General features: G+C 48.7%; 1 protein-coding gene across 1 annotated transcript in view; it reads right to left on the bottom strand.

Annotated features, from left to right (window-relative positions):
• The window catches only part of SLC13A4 (solute carrier family 13 member 4), a 39630-nt gene extending 26693 nt beyond the window's left edge, over positions 1–12937 (bottom strand). Inside the window, exons 1-2 of the mRNA XM_084788110.1 lie at positions 12217–12937; positions 7184–7312 (exon numbers count right to left, since the gene is read on the bottom strand). Of these exons, the coding sequence (XP_084644236.1) occupies positions 7184–7312; positions 12217–12315 (228 nt within the window). The 5' untranslated portion in view covers positions 12316–12937. The remainder of the gene's footprint in view (positions 1–7183; positions 7313–12216) is intronic.
• Positions 12938–17539: the final 4602 nt, after the last annotated feature.

The following is a 17539-nucleotide window of genomic DNA, read 5'->3' as shown; positions in this document are numbered from 1 at the left end:
AAATGGACTCGTGACTATCTGGACACAGCCACCTCCCTTTATCGGCTGTTTGGCTTTTCTGGGGTTTTAGTGACACTCCAAGGCTAACAGTGGTTGAAAAATACTAAATGGAAAATTCCACAAATAGACAATCCCTAAGTTTTAACTTGCTCTCTTCCCAGAAGAGTATGAAATCTCCTGCCTCCTGTTTGGCATATGGGTTATCCCCAGGCCCGATGTATCTACTCTGTGAATGTTAATCTGCTGCTAGTCAACTATCGGCTACATGCGTCATTAGAATCACTGTCGCCTATCACACTGTGGCACCCATGTTCACTTAGCTCGTTGTACTTAATGATGACCCTAAAGCAATGAGTACAGTGACGCAAAGTTGGCAGCAGGCGTGAGCTCCAGAAGGGCACGTGAACTCTGGTCCTCCGTGGCAAGACTGCAGGGCACCAGGTGGCATAATAGAGCTAGTTATTTGATGCTCCATGTTTCTAGGCAACCACAGGGGGACTTGGGGCATAGTCCCTATGTATAACGTATAAGCGTGTGTGTGTGTGTGTGTGTGTGTGTGTGTGTGTGTGTGTGTGTGTGTGTTATCAAGTATCACTTTAGCTAATTTTTAACTTTTTTTTTTTAATGAGAGGAAGGGGAGTGTGGCTCTGTTCTAAGAACTTCTAGAATGTCAATCTATCAATTTCATTTTGCTGTTTTCCTCACAAAGAATGTGTGTTTTAACCTCTCTTGGAACAACCTTCGGGGAGGAGGGTGCGCAGACAGACGGTTGACTGACTCCTTGTTCTTGCCTGTAAGAGGATGCTATGATAGGCACACTCACACTCAGAACACCACCACAAGGGCCTCACAATATCCACAGGGCTAGGTGCTTCTACTTTGGCTGCTTTTACAGCATGGGCAAAATTCTCAACGAGCCTAAAGCTTGTTATGTAGTCCAGGTTGGCTGGCCATTAAGTTCCCAGGATCCACATGTCTCTAGCCCACAGTAGTAGGGCTCCTGACACCTGCAGCCACACCTGGCCTTCTTGTAGGTGCTGGAGACTAGAACTCAGGTCCTCTCACTTCTACAGAAAGTTCTGTGACTCACTTAGCCATCTCCACAGCCTCAGTTTACATTTCATGTTGGACTGCATTCAGAGCCATTCTAGGCCACTGGTTGGACACATCTGCAAGTTTAGGCCCCAAACTTGGATGCCTGACTTAGTTTCTCACTGACACCGAGTCCTGTCAGAGCCAGTGCCAGTACTCCAGCCTGGCTAGTGTCTAAGGAGGGCACCGTGGCCAGCCGAGTCTACCCTTCTCTCTGCCTTTCCCTACAGGCAGTGAGGCCATCATGCTGGGAATGCCCCAGAGGGCCTCCAGCACCCTTCTCATTGCCTGACAGTTATTCCTGGGAACACTGGTTTTTCAAGCACATCCATTGCTGCAGCAAATTCCAGGGGTAGCTACGGGAAGGAAGAGAGCGGTGATGTCCACGTAGCTGGTGCTCTAGCTCTTGAGTAGATTTTGCTCTTTCTCCTGCTTTGTATATTGGGTCTCTTAAAATTGGGTGAAAGAAAACGTATTGAGTCAGGTCTGGTTGGTGGCACACATCTGAAATACCAACCGAGGCCGGAGGATTGAATGTTTGAGGCCAGCCTGGGCTACATAGTAAGATTCTCGCCCCTCAACAAATAAATGAACTCCAGAAAGAAAGAAAGAAAAAAAAAAAGAAAAAGAAAAAAAGAAAGAAAGAAAAAAGAAAAAAGGTATTGTTGCTTATAAAAATATTCTTTTGGGGGCTGGAGTGAGGGCTCAGTAGTAAAGAGAATTGGCTGCTCTTCCAGAGGACCTGGGTTTAGTTCCTAGCACCCCTCTATATATGTATATGTGTGTATATAGTTCTTAATTTTTTTTTGAAGAGAAGGGGGATGTGTGGGAAAGATTAAGCTTTGTCACCTGTGGAAGCAGTCTTGGCGGGCTTTACCCCTGGGGCACCCCATGAATACCTTGTGACAGACTGAGTGGAGCCATCCTGGGCCTGGAATTCAGAAAGCAGACCTGAGAACCCCACCTGGGCTATTGTTTTTCTAATTGACCCTCAATGGGTGAAGGAGACCGCCCTTTCCATGTGACTGAGGGAGGTGGGGAGGAGAGAACAACAAGTTCAGGCCAGGGGAGAGCGCGTGGAGAGCAGTGACCAGGCCGGACCAGCACGCGGGCCAGAGAGACACCTAAGGACCCGTCCCGTGGAACGGATACCAGAAGATTCACTCTTTTGTCCCTTTAACCTTTTTTTCCTTCTTGTGTAAGCTAGTTGGGTTGTATAATAAAGTTTAATTGTTAAGAAACAGAGCCAACAACCTGTGCACCCAGCTCCAGGGGATCTGACACCCTCTGGCTTCAAGGGCACCTGTATGAACGTAGTGCACACAGACCCACCCAGGCATACACACATACACATACATATAAAAAAAATATTTAAACACTACCTTAGTGGGGAGACCCAGGTGGGCATCTAGGGGAAGTCAAGGCTGGCCTAGCTCCTGTGTGGGTGGAGATGTTGACTTTGCTCTCTACAACTCCAGTTCCTCATCTGTGTGTGGAGTGTTCAGAGTGGAGCGGCTGAGGCAGGGGCTGAGCTCTGAGGCCAGGCATGAAGTTTGCTCTAGTATTGGCTCAGAGAAAAAGCTGTTTCCTTCACAGAAGAAGGCTACAGGGTCTGCCGAGCTTTACAGCAGCTCTGGATATGAAGTTCAGCTGAGGCTGCCGGACAGGCTGAGCTCGTGGCAGGTGGGCCCACCTGATGTGTAGCCCACATCGCCAAAGGGCCTGCATGCAGGGGGAGGGTCAGCCTGCATGCAGGGTAGAGGCCTTTCTGGGCTCGAGAGTGGGGTGTGGAATGCCTCCAGCTTTGAACAAACAGAGAGAGAGAGCCAGGGTTTGTACAACAGGCAGGCATCCAGAGGGTCAGAAAGACTGGAAGCCAGCAGGGAAGCCAATTCCTGACATCAGACTCCAGCAGGACATGGCTGCTATCCCAGTGTGGGACGCCTTCAACCTCTCTTGCCATAGCAAGAATCTGAGTGAGGCTGGCCCAGTGGCTTGCAGCGTAGGGACACTGCGACAGCTGATGGCAGAGGATGAGGATGGAGAGGGGGTGTGTACAGACAGACCGTGTAAATACTATCAGAATTAATTTTTGTGCCTGGGCTTCCCAGGAAGCTGGCCCAGCTCCTCCTATGGTGCCACCCCTGACCTCCCTGCCTGGTCTTTTGGTGCTCACTGTATGCCATTTTCCTAAGCATGGTAAATCGGAGCTAACTGGCCTCTGCAGTCAGCATCATTAGCAACACAGTAGCAAGGGGCAAGAAGACTTTTTTTTTGTTTTGTTTTGTTTTTTTGTTTCTTGAGACAGGGTCTCTCTGTGTTAGCCTTGGCCGTCCTGGACTCACTTTGTAGACCAGGCTGGCCTCGAACTCACAGCGATCCGCCCGCCTCTGCCTCCGGAGTGCTGAGATTAAAGGCGTGCGCCACCACGTAAGAATCAAGGCCCAGCCCAAACAAACAAAAACGAAATGGAAACACCAGTCAAAGTCCAGGATGGAGCTCTGCACACCAGCAGAGGGAGGTATTACCTGATGGGCATGGGACGATCATAGAGAGATATGGCGGAGAGTGCTTGGGATGCTAGCCTGTAATTTCAGCTCACTAGAGGCTGAGAGTGGACAGATTGTTGGGTCCAGCTTAGGCTATACATAGAGACCTAGTTAAAAAAAAAAAGGCAGAATCCTAAAGTCAAACGGACTGCGGTGTCCCATCACCTGCCACGGCACGAAGTCCATCTCTACTTTAGGGTTCTTGATGTCACTGGCCTCAAACCTTCTAGGGCAGGAGCATGAGGAGGACCACACACAGCAGCCTGTTCCTGAGTTTTCCCTCACACCTGGTGCACATGATGGGGATCTCCTTCTACCTCTTTGACTGCTTAGCTTGGGTTGAGTCTGCCATACAACCTAGGCACAGAAACCAGAAGCCGTGTCTTCCTAACTCGTTTCTTCCCCCCTCATGGTTCTCAGGATCCGGATCGTTGATGCTCTGGCCCACTCACCTCTGGAAGAGCTCCCTGTGCAGACCGAGAGGCTGCACCCATCATCTATTGACTCGGTGGAAGCTTTTGCTACTGATGGCCAGGGGATCATGAGTTCAAGTTTTACAAACTACACAGCCCTAGGTTCAAGTCCTGGTTCCATCGGCTACCAGCTGGACAACCTCAGGTAAGTGACTTGACCTTTCTGAGCTCCGGTTTGCTTCTCTAGGAAGACAAAGGCAGAAAGCTATGGCGCCTGGGGATGATATTTCATGGAGCCTGGCATAAAGTAAACAGCTTGGGAAGAAGCCCCTTTCCCCGGCTCTGTATCTCTCATCAAATTTTCTGCTCCCTGGGCAGGGGGGGTGGGGGGGGGAGGGGGATCCAGGCCCTCAGCTCCTGGTTCTTGGTCACTGGGTTCACAGTACTCTCACCCAGTGTTCTCCTGGGATTCCTGCTGCAGAAGCAGGCCGTGGGGTGTTTCAGCAACATGGCTAAGACAGGTCCCTAGAACCAAGCCATCTCTTCCCATGTTTGTTGTATCTATAGTTACATCCATCCTGCTTTCCCATTGGATTGATTCTGTTTTTCTCCAGAGTTCTGACTACTATAAATAGCTTCAGGTGGTGGGGGACTCAGGAGGGCCAGAAACAAGACTTGAGTGGGCAGAAATGACAGATTAACTCTTGTCATCTCCTGGATGGAAGATCTAGAACTTAGTTAGAATGCTGAGCGACGTGAAGGACAAATGCCACCATCCCAGGGCGGGACCACGCCCACTCACACACTTTCCTTCCTGTGAGGATCATGTTCTTTTGAGCCCCCAAGAAGCAACAGCAACTGAGAACCACGTCCTGAGGGCACTGGAACGTGTGTCTATAGAAGGCTACCTCTGGCTGGTACCACCTAAGAGATGAAAACATCCAGCTAGCTCCGAGGGAGGGTACCTACTCTTAGATGGAGTTTTTGGATACATTTCACTGGAGTGTAACTGAGTAACAGGATTTTAAAAGTGAAGACATTTCAAAGGACCTTCCAAAACAGGGAGGCCTCCCAGGTCTCAGCAAGGGGAGGGTCAAGGGGAGCTGGCTCCTGGGAGAGCACTGTCTTGCTCTCCCCTGTGAGCCGTGTTGCTGGTGTAAGGGGGCAGCTAGAGGGGGTGGGACGGCGTGTTTTCTGCAGCTGGCTGGTCCTGAAGGACCTATCAGCCATCTCCTCTACCCTGTTGGCATTTTTCTTTTTTCTTTTCTTTTTTTTTTTTTTTGGTTTTTTTGAGACAGGGTTTCTCTGTGTAGCCTTGGCTGTCCTGGACTCACTTTGTAGACCAGGCTGGCCTCGAACTCACAGAGATCCGCCTGCCTCTGCCTCCCGAGTACGGCATTTTTCTTTAATCTGAGCTGAGGCCAGTTGAACAGACTGTATTTGGACTAAGCTGCTCCTTAGAGCCCAACTGCTCAAAATAAGTACCCGTCAAAAAGCATCTAAAGAAACAGGTAGAATAAGATGATAAAAATAGGTCTTAATCCCACCCTTCCATAAACAGCAATACCTAATCACACATGACGACTACTCCTTTCAAGTTAAAAGCCCCCTCCTCAAACTACTGCCTCCAAAGAAGCTGCCTATTAGATTGGTCTTCCTGGCTATGAAAAAGGGTGAGACTTGGATAGCTGTTCTCTATGGCTCCCTACCCACCCTGTCCCCCTGTTCCCTGTCCCCTCACACCTCCCCAGCCCACAGGTTTAAAGAGAAATGTACTGAACAACTTTATACACCTTTCCTGAGAAAAGTTGACGTTAAGGTAGATTGCTCTTTTAGACACGCACAAGGAATCCATCACATCTCTGTTTTACCAACAAAAGGGGGGGGGGGATTGGAAGCATCTGCTGACTGATGTTTGTATGTGCTCTCTTCTTATATCCACATCGCATGCATATCTGTAGGGACAAAAGCCTGCTCACAGTTTGGGGATCCTATCCTTAGGCTATGACGATGACTATTACACTCCTCATAGAAGAAAAAGAAAAAGCAACCTAAGGCAAACTAGCATCCAGTCATCAAGTTCATCCTATATAGAGAGAAGCTGTTCACTGGTGACCTAATACAACCACTAAAGGACCTTTCAAGAACGTTATGTTGTTCAAGGCAAAGGCAGCCCATAGGCCAGCTTCACTCTTCCTCATAGCACAGAGACAGAGATACCCACAATTCCTAGCGGTTGCAACACTATGATGGCCCATATGTTTTAGAAAATGTTCTCTCTATGGTAGAGTGAATAAGAGTAGAGGCTCTGACGTGTAATAAGTAGTTTGCTGTTTTCTACTGTGTGCCTGGGGTACGTTTAGCTCTCTAAGCCTCTTTCCTCCTGTGGAGATTGGAGTCATGACACTCATTTCCTAGAAACCTCGAGAGTTCTGTATTAAATAACGAATGTGGCACTTCTAATGCAGTGCCCAGTTCTTGGAGGGACTCAGCCTCCGGTTCCCTGCTCTCCTGTGCATCTGCCTTGCCCAACTCTGCTTTTCCATCTTCCTCACCAGACACCCTACGCAAAGATTGGGGGGGGGGCCTAATGGAGCCAGATGATAACAGAGGAGGCTCACCAGTCACCTCATTCTCATCCCGCGAGTGCTTTGTTTGCTAGTCTCTTTGTTTCTAGGTAAGTTTTGTCCTGCTTCCTGTCTGCCTGATTGCAGTCTGGAGGACACGCGAGGCACTGAGAAAGACCATCTATTGTTTCCTATAGGCACAGGCCAGAGAGCCATGGTGGCCCATGCCTTCAACTCCAGCACTTGGGAGGCAGAAGCAGGCGGCGATCTATGAGTTCAAGGCCAGAATGGTCTATGTATTAAGTTTCAGGCATGCTAGGGCTGAAGAACGAGACCCTGTCTTAAAACCAAAAACCTCAAATGTAAGGAACAATTGTCTGTGTTTGGTTAGGGAAGGTTTCCCAAAAGTGACACATTTTAAGCGTTTCGAAGGCACCGAGGGTGAAGGACGGAAGGGGAAGAGTTCAGGGTCTGGATCGGGTGCTTAAGAGTCTCCTGTCCCTGAGGCCTCCTTCACTGGCCTAGCCGACCTGAGCACAGGGTTGGGTCATGAATGCCTCACCTCACTGGATCGGAGAACTCCGAAGAACGGGTAGAGGAAGGCAGGCACGAGGGCTGCAGCTCCCAGAGGCACCGCCTCGGACACCCAGTACACCGCGGTCACAAGCAACACATAAGCGCACGCAGCCTCCTGGAAGGGGAGAAAAGAGCTGCTTAGTTACTAGAGCAGCGGTTGCCATGGAGACTCCAAAAGAGACCCAGGACCAAGGCAATAGACACTTAGACCCCATGAGGATGCTAGGATACAGTCCTGGGAGATGCTCTGCCCACATCGGCCAATGAGTGGAGCAGCCATCCATTGTGGGCAAAAAGATGGCTGCTCCCTGGAAGGACCCGTGTTGTGCATGTGGTTGGCTCACTTTCCACGTGGATCCTGGCCTTTGATACAGTCCCATGTCTGATGATTCTTAAAGCTGTTACAGCGTAAAGGGAGATGATTGACCTGGAGCGCAGCATTTGGGGCCAGGTTCACAAGCTGTAAAGGCGGGAGTTTAAAGCTTTAATTGGTGCATTATTTGGGTCAAGTTGTTGAGATACTGGAGGTTCTTGGGGGGGGGGGTAGTGGAAGTTAGATCAGTGTGTGTGTGATTGGTTCCCAGGTGGGGACCGCAGGCAGCCATCATAAACACCAACGCAGGTCTGCATCTGGTACACATCCCCTGAAAGGAAGTGGTTTGGTAAGAAGTGAGATTTAAAAATAATCCACAAGGTGGCTTCCATCTTCCATACTGTCTTCTCATGGCCTCCGGCGAGGGCCTCTAGCTCAGGGCTCTTGTAGGGAGACCAGCAAGGCCTTGAATCCACCCTGTCTCTAGCCTCAGTGGATTTATATCTGCTGTCACATTTAAATGTTTCCTTGAAATATAAGCAGGCTTTGCTTAGAGTAAAGTTATATTCTCTTGCTTTAAACTGATTATTCAAACAGTTTAATTCAGCAGGTTTTTTTTTTGTTGTTGTTGTTGTTTTTGTTTTGTTTTGTTTTGCCTTTGTTTTTCAGGGCCAGGGTCTTGCTAGGTGTCAGGGCCGGCTTCAAGCTCATGGGTTCAAGTGAGCCTCCTGAGTCCCCCTCTGGCGTAGCGAGGACTAGAGGCTTGCACCACCCCATTTGGCTTCCATGGTAATCCAATGAACTGTTGGGCAAGAGCTGTTGCTGTTTTCCCCTTCGGTTCTCAGCCTGAGCTTATCCCATGTACCAGCAGTGAGTGGGGGCACTCTTCCCCGGCTCGGGATGGGGGGGTGTCTGGTGTAGATTGTAAGGGACACCCAGCAATCTCCAGACTGTGAGGGCTTATTTTAAAGGAAGGAGAGCAGAGTTGTCGTTTCTCTGCCTGGGCTCTATTGACACTTGGGATGGGCTCCTTCTTTGCTCTTGGGTCTTCCTGTGTGGTGCGCTGTGCCTGGTAGCAATCCTTTGCCTCTTCCCACTTATCTCTCCGGAGCCTTCCTCCCTCCTGCCCAGGTATGACAATCCCAGAAGGTGCTCATTGTCCATGGCCTGATGCCGTAGAAACATCTTTCTACAGATGCTATCTACCTGTGTGAGATGGGAGAGTGGGGAATCTGGAAAATTTCCAGTATTTTCTTCAACTCACTGAAACCCACACTGTGCTGCAGGTAAATAAATACAACCACGTCTTTATCAAAACCCCACCCTTCTTAGCCTTGGCTTCTGGCAATGCTGATTGTGTGAAAGGGCACAAGGAGTGGTCTCAAGGATGGTTAGGAAGTTACGCTTGGGGGAGGTCACTGTCCAAGGTCTTAAAAGTTGTAACAACAGTCTGAGCTGCACAAAGGATAATTACGTAGAGAACATAAGCCAGTTGTGACCTCAGTGTTCACACAGGGTGCAGGTTGGCCTGGCCTCAGTCAGCTTGCCCATCGAGAAACCTGATGAATCTCATTCTGTTCCTGGGCCGGGGCAGGGCAGCGCGGGGCTTTCGGCCGGCTTTGCCGGAAGGGACCTTGGTCCTCTGGATAGCCATGGATAGCAGGTCGGGGCTAGGAAATGGGCAGTGAGTCCACTGTTGACTGTTGGTTTCCACTGAGATGTCCTCTAGGGCCAGAGGACCAGACGAAAGATAAAACGATTGAAATTGCTGATAACATGATAGAGTCGATGACTTTTGGGAAAGGAGGCGGTTTAGACAAATGGCCTCCTCGTTGTAGACACACAGTCCTAGCCCATTTTTTTCTCTTTTGTGGCAGAGAGATGGGAGGAATGGTTTTAATTCTAGGTTAAGATAAAGGGGCAGAATGTTGTCTGTCCTTCAGTAGGATGCCTTTATCCTGCCTACTTTACAGGGCCCCAATTTAAGTGACAAAGAGAGAGAGAGAGAGAGAGAGAGAGAGAGAGAGAGAGAGAGAGAGAGAGAGAGAGAGAGAGAGCGCACAACAGAGCAAGGGAGACCAATTTCCTTTCAGCTACGCACCATTTGATTTGAACTGGGAAGAGGTGAGTTAGGTAGGCAGAGATAATGTTTTCAGCTGTAAATACCATAAGGATAACTCAAGGAGCACCTGTCTCCTGCAGTGTTAAGAGCAGGGTGGACCACTATTGTTTCTGCCTGGCTTTCTTTAGAGGAAGGATGACAGGCATCTCTAGAGCATCTTTTGTCTGAGTCTCACTTAGTTTGGCCACAGAGTCCATGTTATTTCCTTCTACCCTTTCCCAGCCCTCTCCGCCTTCAGGCGACTATGAGTTCAGACGCCCCTGGGGCTCTATAGAGTTCCTTGCTTAAGTCTTCTGTCCCCGCATCTGCATCTGCTAACATGTCTCTCCTCCTTCCCTCCCTCCCTCCCTCCCTCCCTCCCTCTTTCCCTCCTTTTTCCCCTCCCCTGCGTGTGTGTGTGTGTGTGTGTGTGTGTGTGTGTGTGTGTGTGTGTGTGTTGCTCTGGAAACCCAGGCCGTACCCACATAAGCATCCAGGTCAGGAATTCCTTTAATAGACAGTGTTTCTTTTTGTCCCAGCATAAAATTAGAACTGCAACCAGGCATGGGAAGAGGGTTGTGAGTTTGAGGCTTAGCCTGGGCAACATGGTAAACCACTGTCAACAGAACAGGACCGAAACCCAACAAACAAAACAAAACAATCAAACAGGCAACACAAATGGCAAGTTTTCAAAAGGGGCATTCCCTGTGAAGGTAGCTTCCTACCTCAACTTGAGCTTAGGTTCCCTTTCCCAGAAATTCACCATCTCCCTCTCAGTTACGCCTCACCCAAACCGTACTAGAAGGGGCTAGAAGTCTCTTCATCTGTTGTCACAAGTACCTGAGGGGCACTTTGAAAATCTCATTTGGAAGGTTGGGGACACTGAAGTGTTCAGATGAATGTCCTTTGTGGTGATTCTCTCTGCTGGGGATCAAGTCTAGGGCCTCTTGTATGCTAAGCAAGTACTATACTGTAGCAGGCAGCAGCTACAACCTCCAGGCTGCCTTCTTCTTCTGTAAGGTCATGGGGTCTAGATTTTGGGCAAGGAAAGAGGAAAAGTCATTTTGACAGCTCCTAAAATGTGGCTGTTGCTTGCCACTGGGAAGAATCTGCAAACTGTAAGCTAAGGGCTCCTGCTCAGATACTTGGCCGTGTCTCCCAGGTGTAGCCCAGAACACGCAAACCCACCTAAGAATTCCAAGGACTTTAATATCTGAATCTCAGCACTGGGTGCAAGGGGTGGAAGATAGCCGAGAGATCTAAGCAGCGTTATGCACCTAGTTTGTGTCACCTGTGGACACTGGTCAAGATACCCAAAGATGAAGGCCAGGGGTGGGGTGGGGTGGGGTGAGAGGGCAGACAGGACTTCCTAATACTGCTCTATAGAAGATGGTAATGTGTCCCTCGTAGGACTTTTCTTAAATTAACCTGGCATTGAGAAAAAAAAATACCATGAAAAGAAAATTCAAAAGCAATCAGGTCTACTTAGACAAAGCAGAAAATTAACTGTCATGCAGCCCAGAAAAAAAAAATGTCATTGGCAATTACTGTCTGCTAACCCCAGACCAGAGTCCGTTGGTGCCTTTTTGTCACCCTGGAGTTTTTATTTTGCTAAAGACTTAAGTCTGCTTGTATTTAACAAGACCACAATAATCCCCTCTATTTAACTTTTTAAAGTTAATCTTGGTTACCCGGTCCCCCAGGGAACCCTATGGGAGGTGTTCTTGTAGCTAGCTTGCCTAGCTTATTTTTTTTTTTCCTCAAAAGGTATCAAGGACAGTGGCAGCTGGAGGGGGAGCTACACCTCCCTAGACAGGTGAGGAGAGAGCAGGGGAGGGAGAGGAGGGAACCATGAAGGTCCGAGAGAGCAACTGAATGCAAATAAAACTTTAGCTCTTTTGTTCCCAAACTCCTGCTTTAAAATTAGGTCTAGAGTTCTGGGGCTTGAGGTTCTGTTATCTTGTTGCTTTGGATCTGTTCTCTTAAGAGCAGAGAAGAAAACACAGAAGACACAGATAGTCTGAGGGCCGTAAACGCGAGACCGAAGTAACAACAGGCCAAGCTGCGCTCTCAACCCTTCCCATAGGTCTGCAGGATGGTGTTTATAGGTCCATAGGTCCATTAGGCCCAGGATGGCCATTTTCATATTCTGGTTGTCAGAGATCACTATGACCCTATGGCAGACTCTGGACAGGCTTGTCCCAGTCCCAACCGTTTCATGGTTGACAGGGAAGGGTGTTTTGGATCTCAATTGCTCTCCCATAAATATAGCCACAGGTTGAGAATAGGGGCTGCCTAGCCTGTCCTTTTCATGGGTTCAACCACAGCTCCTGTGCTTTCTGCAACACAACAGTTATTTCAGCTATGGTCGGTCTCTCACTCTATGGGGCCCCAGAATTGGGGGGAACCCACCTTGAGACAGGAATGGAAACGGAGAGAAAGTACTTTAGTACTTTGGTCTCTTCCAGGAGAGTGTGAAGGTTCTATCCAAGTCACAAGGAAGTCTTTTTGGGGTGCCCCGCAAGCATTCCACTCCCTTCAGACCTCCCTCCTTTGCTCCCTCACTCCCACAGACACCCTGATGGGCGGGCGGGCTGCCACTTACGCTGGTGGGGTAGATGGTGGGCAACGGCAGCAGTAGCAGAGGCACACAGATGACCAATAGTAGCTTTCTCGCTTGGAGAAGGCCCTGCAGCAAGCCCATGGTGGACCCGTCTGGATTGAGCCCTCGATGGCGTTCTCGTTCTCCTCTGCTCCACGCTATGCTCCGCTCTCCGTCCAGGAAGACGCCTCACACCTTTCCTGGCTTCCAAGAGTCAGTCCTCTTCGGTCTCGGGAGCAGAAAAGCAGGGTGGCTGTACCCAGTTTCCACAGAAAGCTGGGCTCCTTGCCTTCTGCCTTAGGTAGGGTTGAGCAGCATAGTGTTGTGGCCATGGACAAGCAGCTGGGAAAGGATTACACACCGGGCCGGTGGGTTCTCTCTCTCTGGTTACCAGGAGGGCGGCCTCATTCTAGAAGTCCGCAAAAGGCCCTCACAAGCAATGAGCTCGCAGCTGCTGGTCAGCCTTGAAGAATCATTTAAAGCTTTAAAAAAGAAAAAGAATTGCTTTACTCCTTTCTGGTGACCTGGGCAGCTGCTGCTTTACCTCCGACCTGGCTGACTGTTGGTAAAAATCTGGTAGCCCCTTCCCTTAAAACAAGCACCAGTGTTAATCTGAGACCTCAGATTGGGCAGGTGGGTTGGTCTCTCTCCCTCAGGACCTTAATAACTCTATTTAGATTTCTTCCCTTCAAATTGGGCTCCTACTTAGAGTTTTCCCGGAGTCTGGACTTCCCAAAGCAGGCGTGAAGAATCTCCAAGACATTCCTTTTTGTTTCAGGACTAAAACTTGCTCTGGGGCCCACCTTTAACTTTCCTGAGCCAATGGGAAGCGGGCACAGGGCAGTGGTTCCGCCCATTTCTCAAAGCCTATCAGCAAGTTGAAAAGAATGAGCCAGCATAGCATCTGAAGGCAGCCCTTGAACGGTCACAGCAGGGGCCTGCTGATTTGGCAGAACCCAGGCGGCTTTCTAAGCTTGTTTTTCCATTTCTCAAGCATCCCAGGGGTCGGATGTTGGTCAGCACCCTGAGCAGAGTCCCCTTTCCCTAGCACCATCGCACAGTTCCAAGCACGGGGCCGGCCCAGCTTTCCTGGGAGAGTCACTTGCCGACCACCTCAGGAGGACGATACATTTGGTGGCAGGGAGAATATGGACATTAATTCTGGAGACGCGTGTCCTGGACTGAACAGTATTAAGGCTTTCTGTCAGGCAAAGTTTCCTTCTTGGACACTTGCAGGGTGGTGAAAAGTCAGAGCCAGCAGGAAGAATGAGCCTGGAGGAAAGACCCTGGGATGCTTGGGAAGAAGGGAAAGTGGAGGAAAGACCCTGGGATGCTTGGGAAGAAGGGAAAGTGGAGGAAAGACCCTGGGGTGCTTGGGAAAGGCTCCCCTCTGCTCTGGAAAAGTCCAAATGCTAGTTGGAGTGGGTGTCCACACACCTTTCTGAGGTTCTTTACCAAAAAAAAGAGAAACAGGATGCTTTCCTTCATGGGGACACAGGGAGGAGTCACAACGCAGGACCACACTGGCAATGGGGACACGGCTAAGCAGTAGTGACACTTGGAATTTCTGCTGCTTATAGATTTGGAGAAGTGGTTAGCTGCTTCTTCTTCTTCTTCTTCTTCTTCTTCTTCTTCTTCTTCTTCTTCTTCTTCTTCTTCTTCTTTTCTTCCACTTTTAGAAAGGACATGTAGATTTTGAACAAGATGAAGGAGAGAGAGAGAGAGAGAGAGAGAGAGAGAGAGAGAGAGAGAGAGAGAGAACTTGGAGACCCATATTCTTTTGAATTCACAGGTTTTGAGCATCTTGTAAGCTCTGCAGCTTGAAGTGGCCCCTGGACTAAAAGTAGAGTGCCTGGAGAAGTGGCCCCACAAAACCAGTTCTCCTTGATTTTCAGGGCCAGCAAAACCAGGGCCGGATCTTTGAAGTCACCCAGCTGTTGGACGATGACTCATTGCTACCTGCATGTCACAGACAGGCTAGCTAGCTACTGCATGCTGGCCTCAGGCTTGCGGTGGGTTAGAAACGTAGAATACACAAGACCACATGCCTGTGATGTTTTTGTTACAGAGAGGAGAGAGATTGGCTAATCATAAACAGCTGCAGAAACGAACGCCTCCTGTCAAACCCAGGAGCCGCTTCAGATTCCTCCAGTGAGTTTAGTAATATGATTGGGCCACTTGCATTACACCATAGGTGAAATCTGTTGAATAATATGAAGCAAGGCAAGTTGCAAGGTAGGGCCAGTAGCTCCCCTGGACTACCAGTGCTAAGGAGTGTGGGATGGACCCCGTGTGGAAAATGGTATCTAAAGAAGTCAGACTCTTAAAAATATTTATTTTGCATTTTTGAGACAGAGTGTCATTCTTTAGGCCAGGTTGGCTTGGAACATACTATGTAGCCCAGGCTGACCCCTAACTTATGGGGGATCCTGCACTAGCAGCCCCCTCGAGTTCTGAGAATACACATGTGTAAACCACCACGGCCTGCCAAATAGTCGAACTTTCACGAAAAGTAGAAAAAGTTGCCTTAGTGTGGGGAGAAACAGGAAGAGGGTTGTTGAAAGGTCATAGAGTCATCATGGCTTGTCAAGATGAAAATGCTTGGGAAGACTGTCACACATCAGTGCGCAGGGCTGATGGCGTGGCTCGGTAGCAGAGCACTTGCCCAGTGGGCAGCAGGTCCTGGGTTTGAGCTCTACCTCTGGACAAAAAGAGTGAGAAAGGGGGCTGGAGAGATGGCTCAGTGGTTAAGAGCACTGCCTCTTCTTCCAAAGGACCCAGGTTCAATTCCCAGCACCCACATGGCAGATCACAACTGTCTGTAACTCCAAGATCTGACACTTTCACACCAATGCACATAGATTAAAGGTAAATAAAATATTTTAAAAAGAAGAGTAAGAAAATGCCATGAGGTGTTGGTATATTTCAAAACAGCTTTGGTAGCAAGTTGCACATTGTGTGCTTTTTTTTTTTTTTTTAAATATTTATTTATTTTATTTATTGCATATGAGTGCTTTATCTCCAGAAGAGGGTATCAGATTACATTATAGATGGTTGTGAGCCACCATGTGGTTGCTGGGAATTGAACACAGGACCTCTGGAAGAGCAGGTGATGTTCTTAACCACTGAGCCATCTCTCCAGCCCCATTGTGTGCTTTTTAAGTACCATGAAAAGAGAGGATATGTAAGGTATTAAGGTGGGCTAGGGCAGCTATGCTAGGCTTCTGTCTGTGAGCACAGCAGATGCTGAGACTCAGAGCCAAACATTGGGCGAGGCGTAGGGGGTCTTGTGGAAAAGTAGAGGGAAGGATAGAAGGCCCTGGAGGTGACAGGCACTCCACAAGACTAACAGGATCAACTCACCAGGGCCCAGAAGGGTTTGCTGAGACTGAAGCACCAACCAAGGACCATGCATGGACTGAACCTAGGCCCCTTACCCAGATGCAGCCGATGGGCAGCTCAGGATTCGTGTGAGTCCTCTAGTAAGGGGAGTGGGGGCTGCCTCTGACTCGGACTATGTTGCCTGATTTTTGATTACTCTCCTTGGCGGGGCTGCCTTGCCAGGCCACAGGGGAAGAGGATGAACTCAGTCCTGATGTGACTTGAGCTGAGGTGGGTGGGTGGGGCTCCCCCTTTCTGAGGAATAAGAGAGGGGGAGTGGGGGAAGAAGGAGAGAGGGAGACCGGGAGGAGAGGAGAGACGGGGCTATGAGTTGCATGTAAAATGAATAAATTTTAAAAAATGGGCTAGGAAAGTGGGGGCCATTATTATAACGTCACTTAGCTGGCTTTTCATTGAATACCACCTTGCCTGATGACATGCCTTTGATTGAGGGATTCTAGCCATGATTCCTTCATTAGATTCAGGTGAGGCGGCTGAGCAACGCAGCATCAGCTATGACAGGTTCGTCATCATAACACCAGAGATGCAGATGGCTATGTGCATCCCAATTGCATGGGAAGTTTCCAGACAGCGTGGAAATGACAGAAAGGGTTCTGTGAGTCACAGGCAAGTCTCCCTGGCCAACCCCAACCCTCAAAACTCTGTGAGCAAACATGACTGTCATGTGCAGGGTGGGTAGTCAGGAGGTGAAACAGGAGGGGCTGGATCGAACCTGTCTCCTCTATGGTCCACTGAGCAAAAGTGGGGTTATTATTTGGGGGAGGGGTTATTTTGTTGGGCAGTAACATAATAGTTGATTTTATGTATCAGTGAAGTCAATGTTATAAAACCTTTTGTGGTTAAAATTAATTAATTTGTCTTCATTCAGACTAAAGTGATGTTTAAGGACTTAGCTGCTTTGAAAATGAAGTCTTTGTTTATCTTTAAAAGGTCATGTCCTTTTTGCATTTTTTAGTCATTGATTGCTACATAAATTCAGGCCCCAATTTATGAATATAAAGTGCCTTTAATGTGTGTGTGTGTGTGTGTGTGTGTGTGTGTGTGTGTGTATCTGTGTGGTGTATGTGTGTGTGGGGTGTGTGGGGTGTATGTATGTATATGTGTGGTGTGTCTGTGTGTGTGCATCTCTGTGTGTGTGTCTGTGTGTATGTGTATATGTGTGTGGTGTGTGTATATGTGTATATGTGTGGCATATGTGTGTGTCTGTGTGTATGTGTATATGTATGCAGTGTGTGTGTTATGTGTCTGTGCCTGTGTGCATGTGTGTGTGTGTGTGTGTGTGTGTGTGTGTGTGTGTGTGTGCACATGTTCATATTCTGGGTGAATGAATTACCACTGATCTCAATGTCCCTTGGGATGCTTTTCCTCCTCACACATCTCCAGCCCCCCTCCCTGGAGTTGTCACTTGTACAGCATGGTGCGCAGCCAGCCCACAGGTGGGTCTTCCACCAGGCACTTGAGTACAGGGATAAATCTGGTGGAGTCTCCAGGTGGAAGCAAAGCTGTGTTAAGGGTTTTACACAGGATCTAGCAGCTAAGGTATTGCTGGTCCCCACTCTCTCCACATTCAGGAAAATACACTGAGTAAAGGTTGACTATGGATTATGGGCCCATCTCTGCAAAATCGAACTGTGTCTGCATGCTCACTATTATTATATCTGGAGGGGACAAAGGGAACAGTATGCATAGCGTGAGATATATAGAGGGTAACAGAGAGGGCACTATAAGAGGCTGGAGATGAGTAGAATCCAAAAATATTCATAACTGGTCCAAACTATTAGAGCAACAGAGACACCAAGTATAATAGGAAAATAGGAAGAAAAAAAAAAAAAAAAAGAAGAGGCAAGCGGGGCACCTGTCAAAAAGAACATGTAATGTACAAACGAGGAAAACTGAGCAAAAAGCAGTTTTCAGGGAGGTGATC

The sequence above is a fragment of the Acomys minous genome (genome assembly GCF_964271855.1).
Source record: "Acomys minous genome assembly, chromosome: 6".
NCBI lineage: Eukaryota > Metazoa > Chordata > Mammalia > Rodentia > Muridae > Acomys > Acomys minous.
The sequence above is the reverse complement of the archived record's forward strand: the minus strand, read 5'-3'. Positions and strand labels throughout refer to the sequence as shown.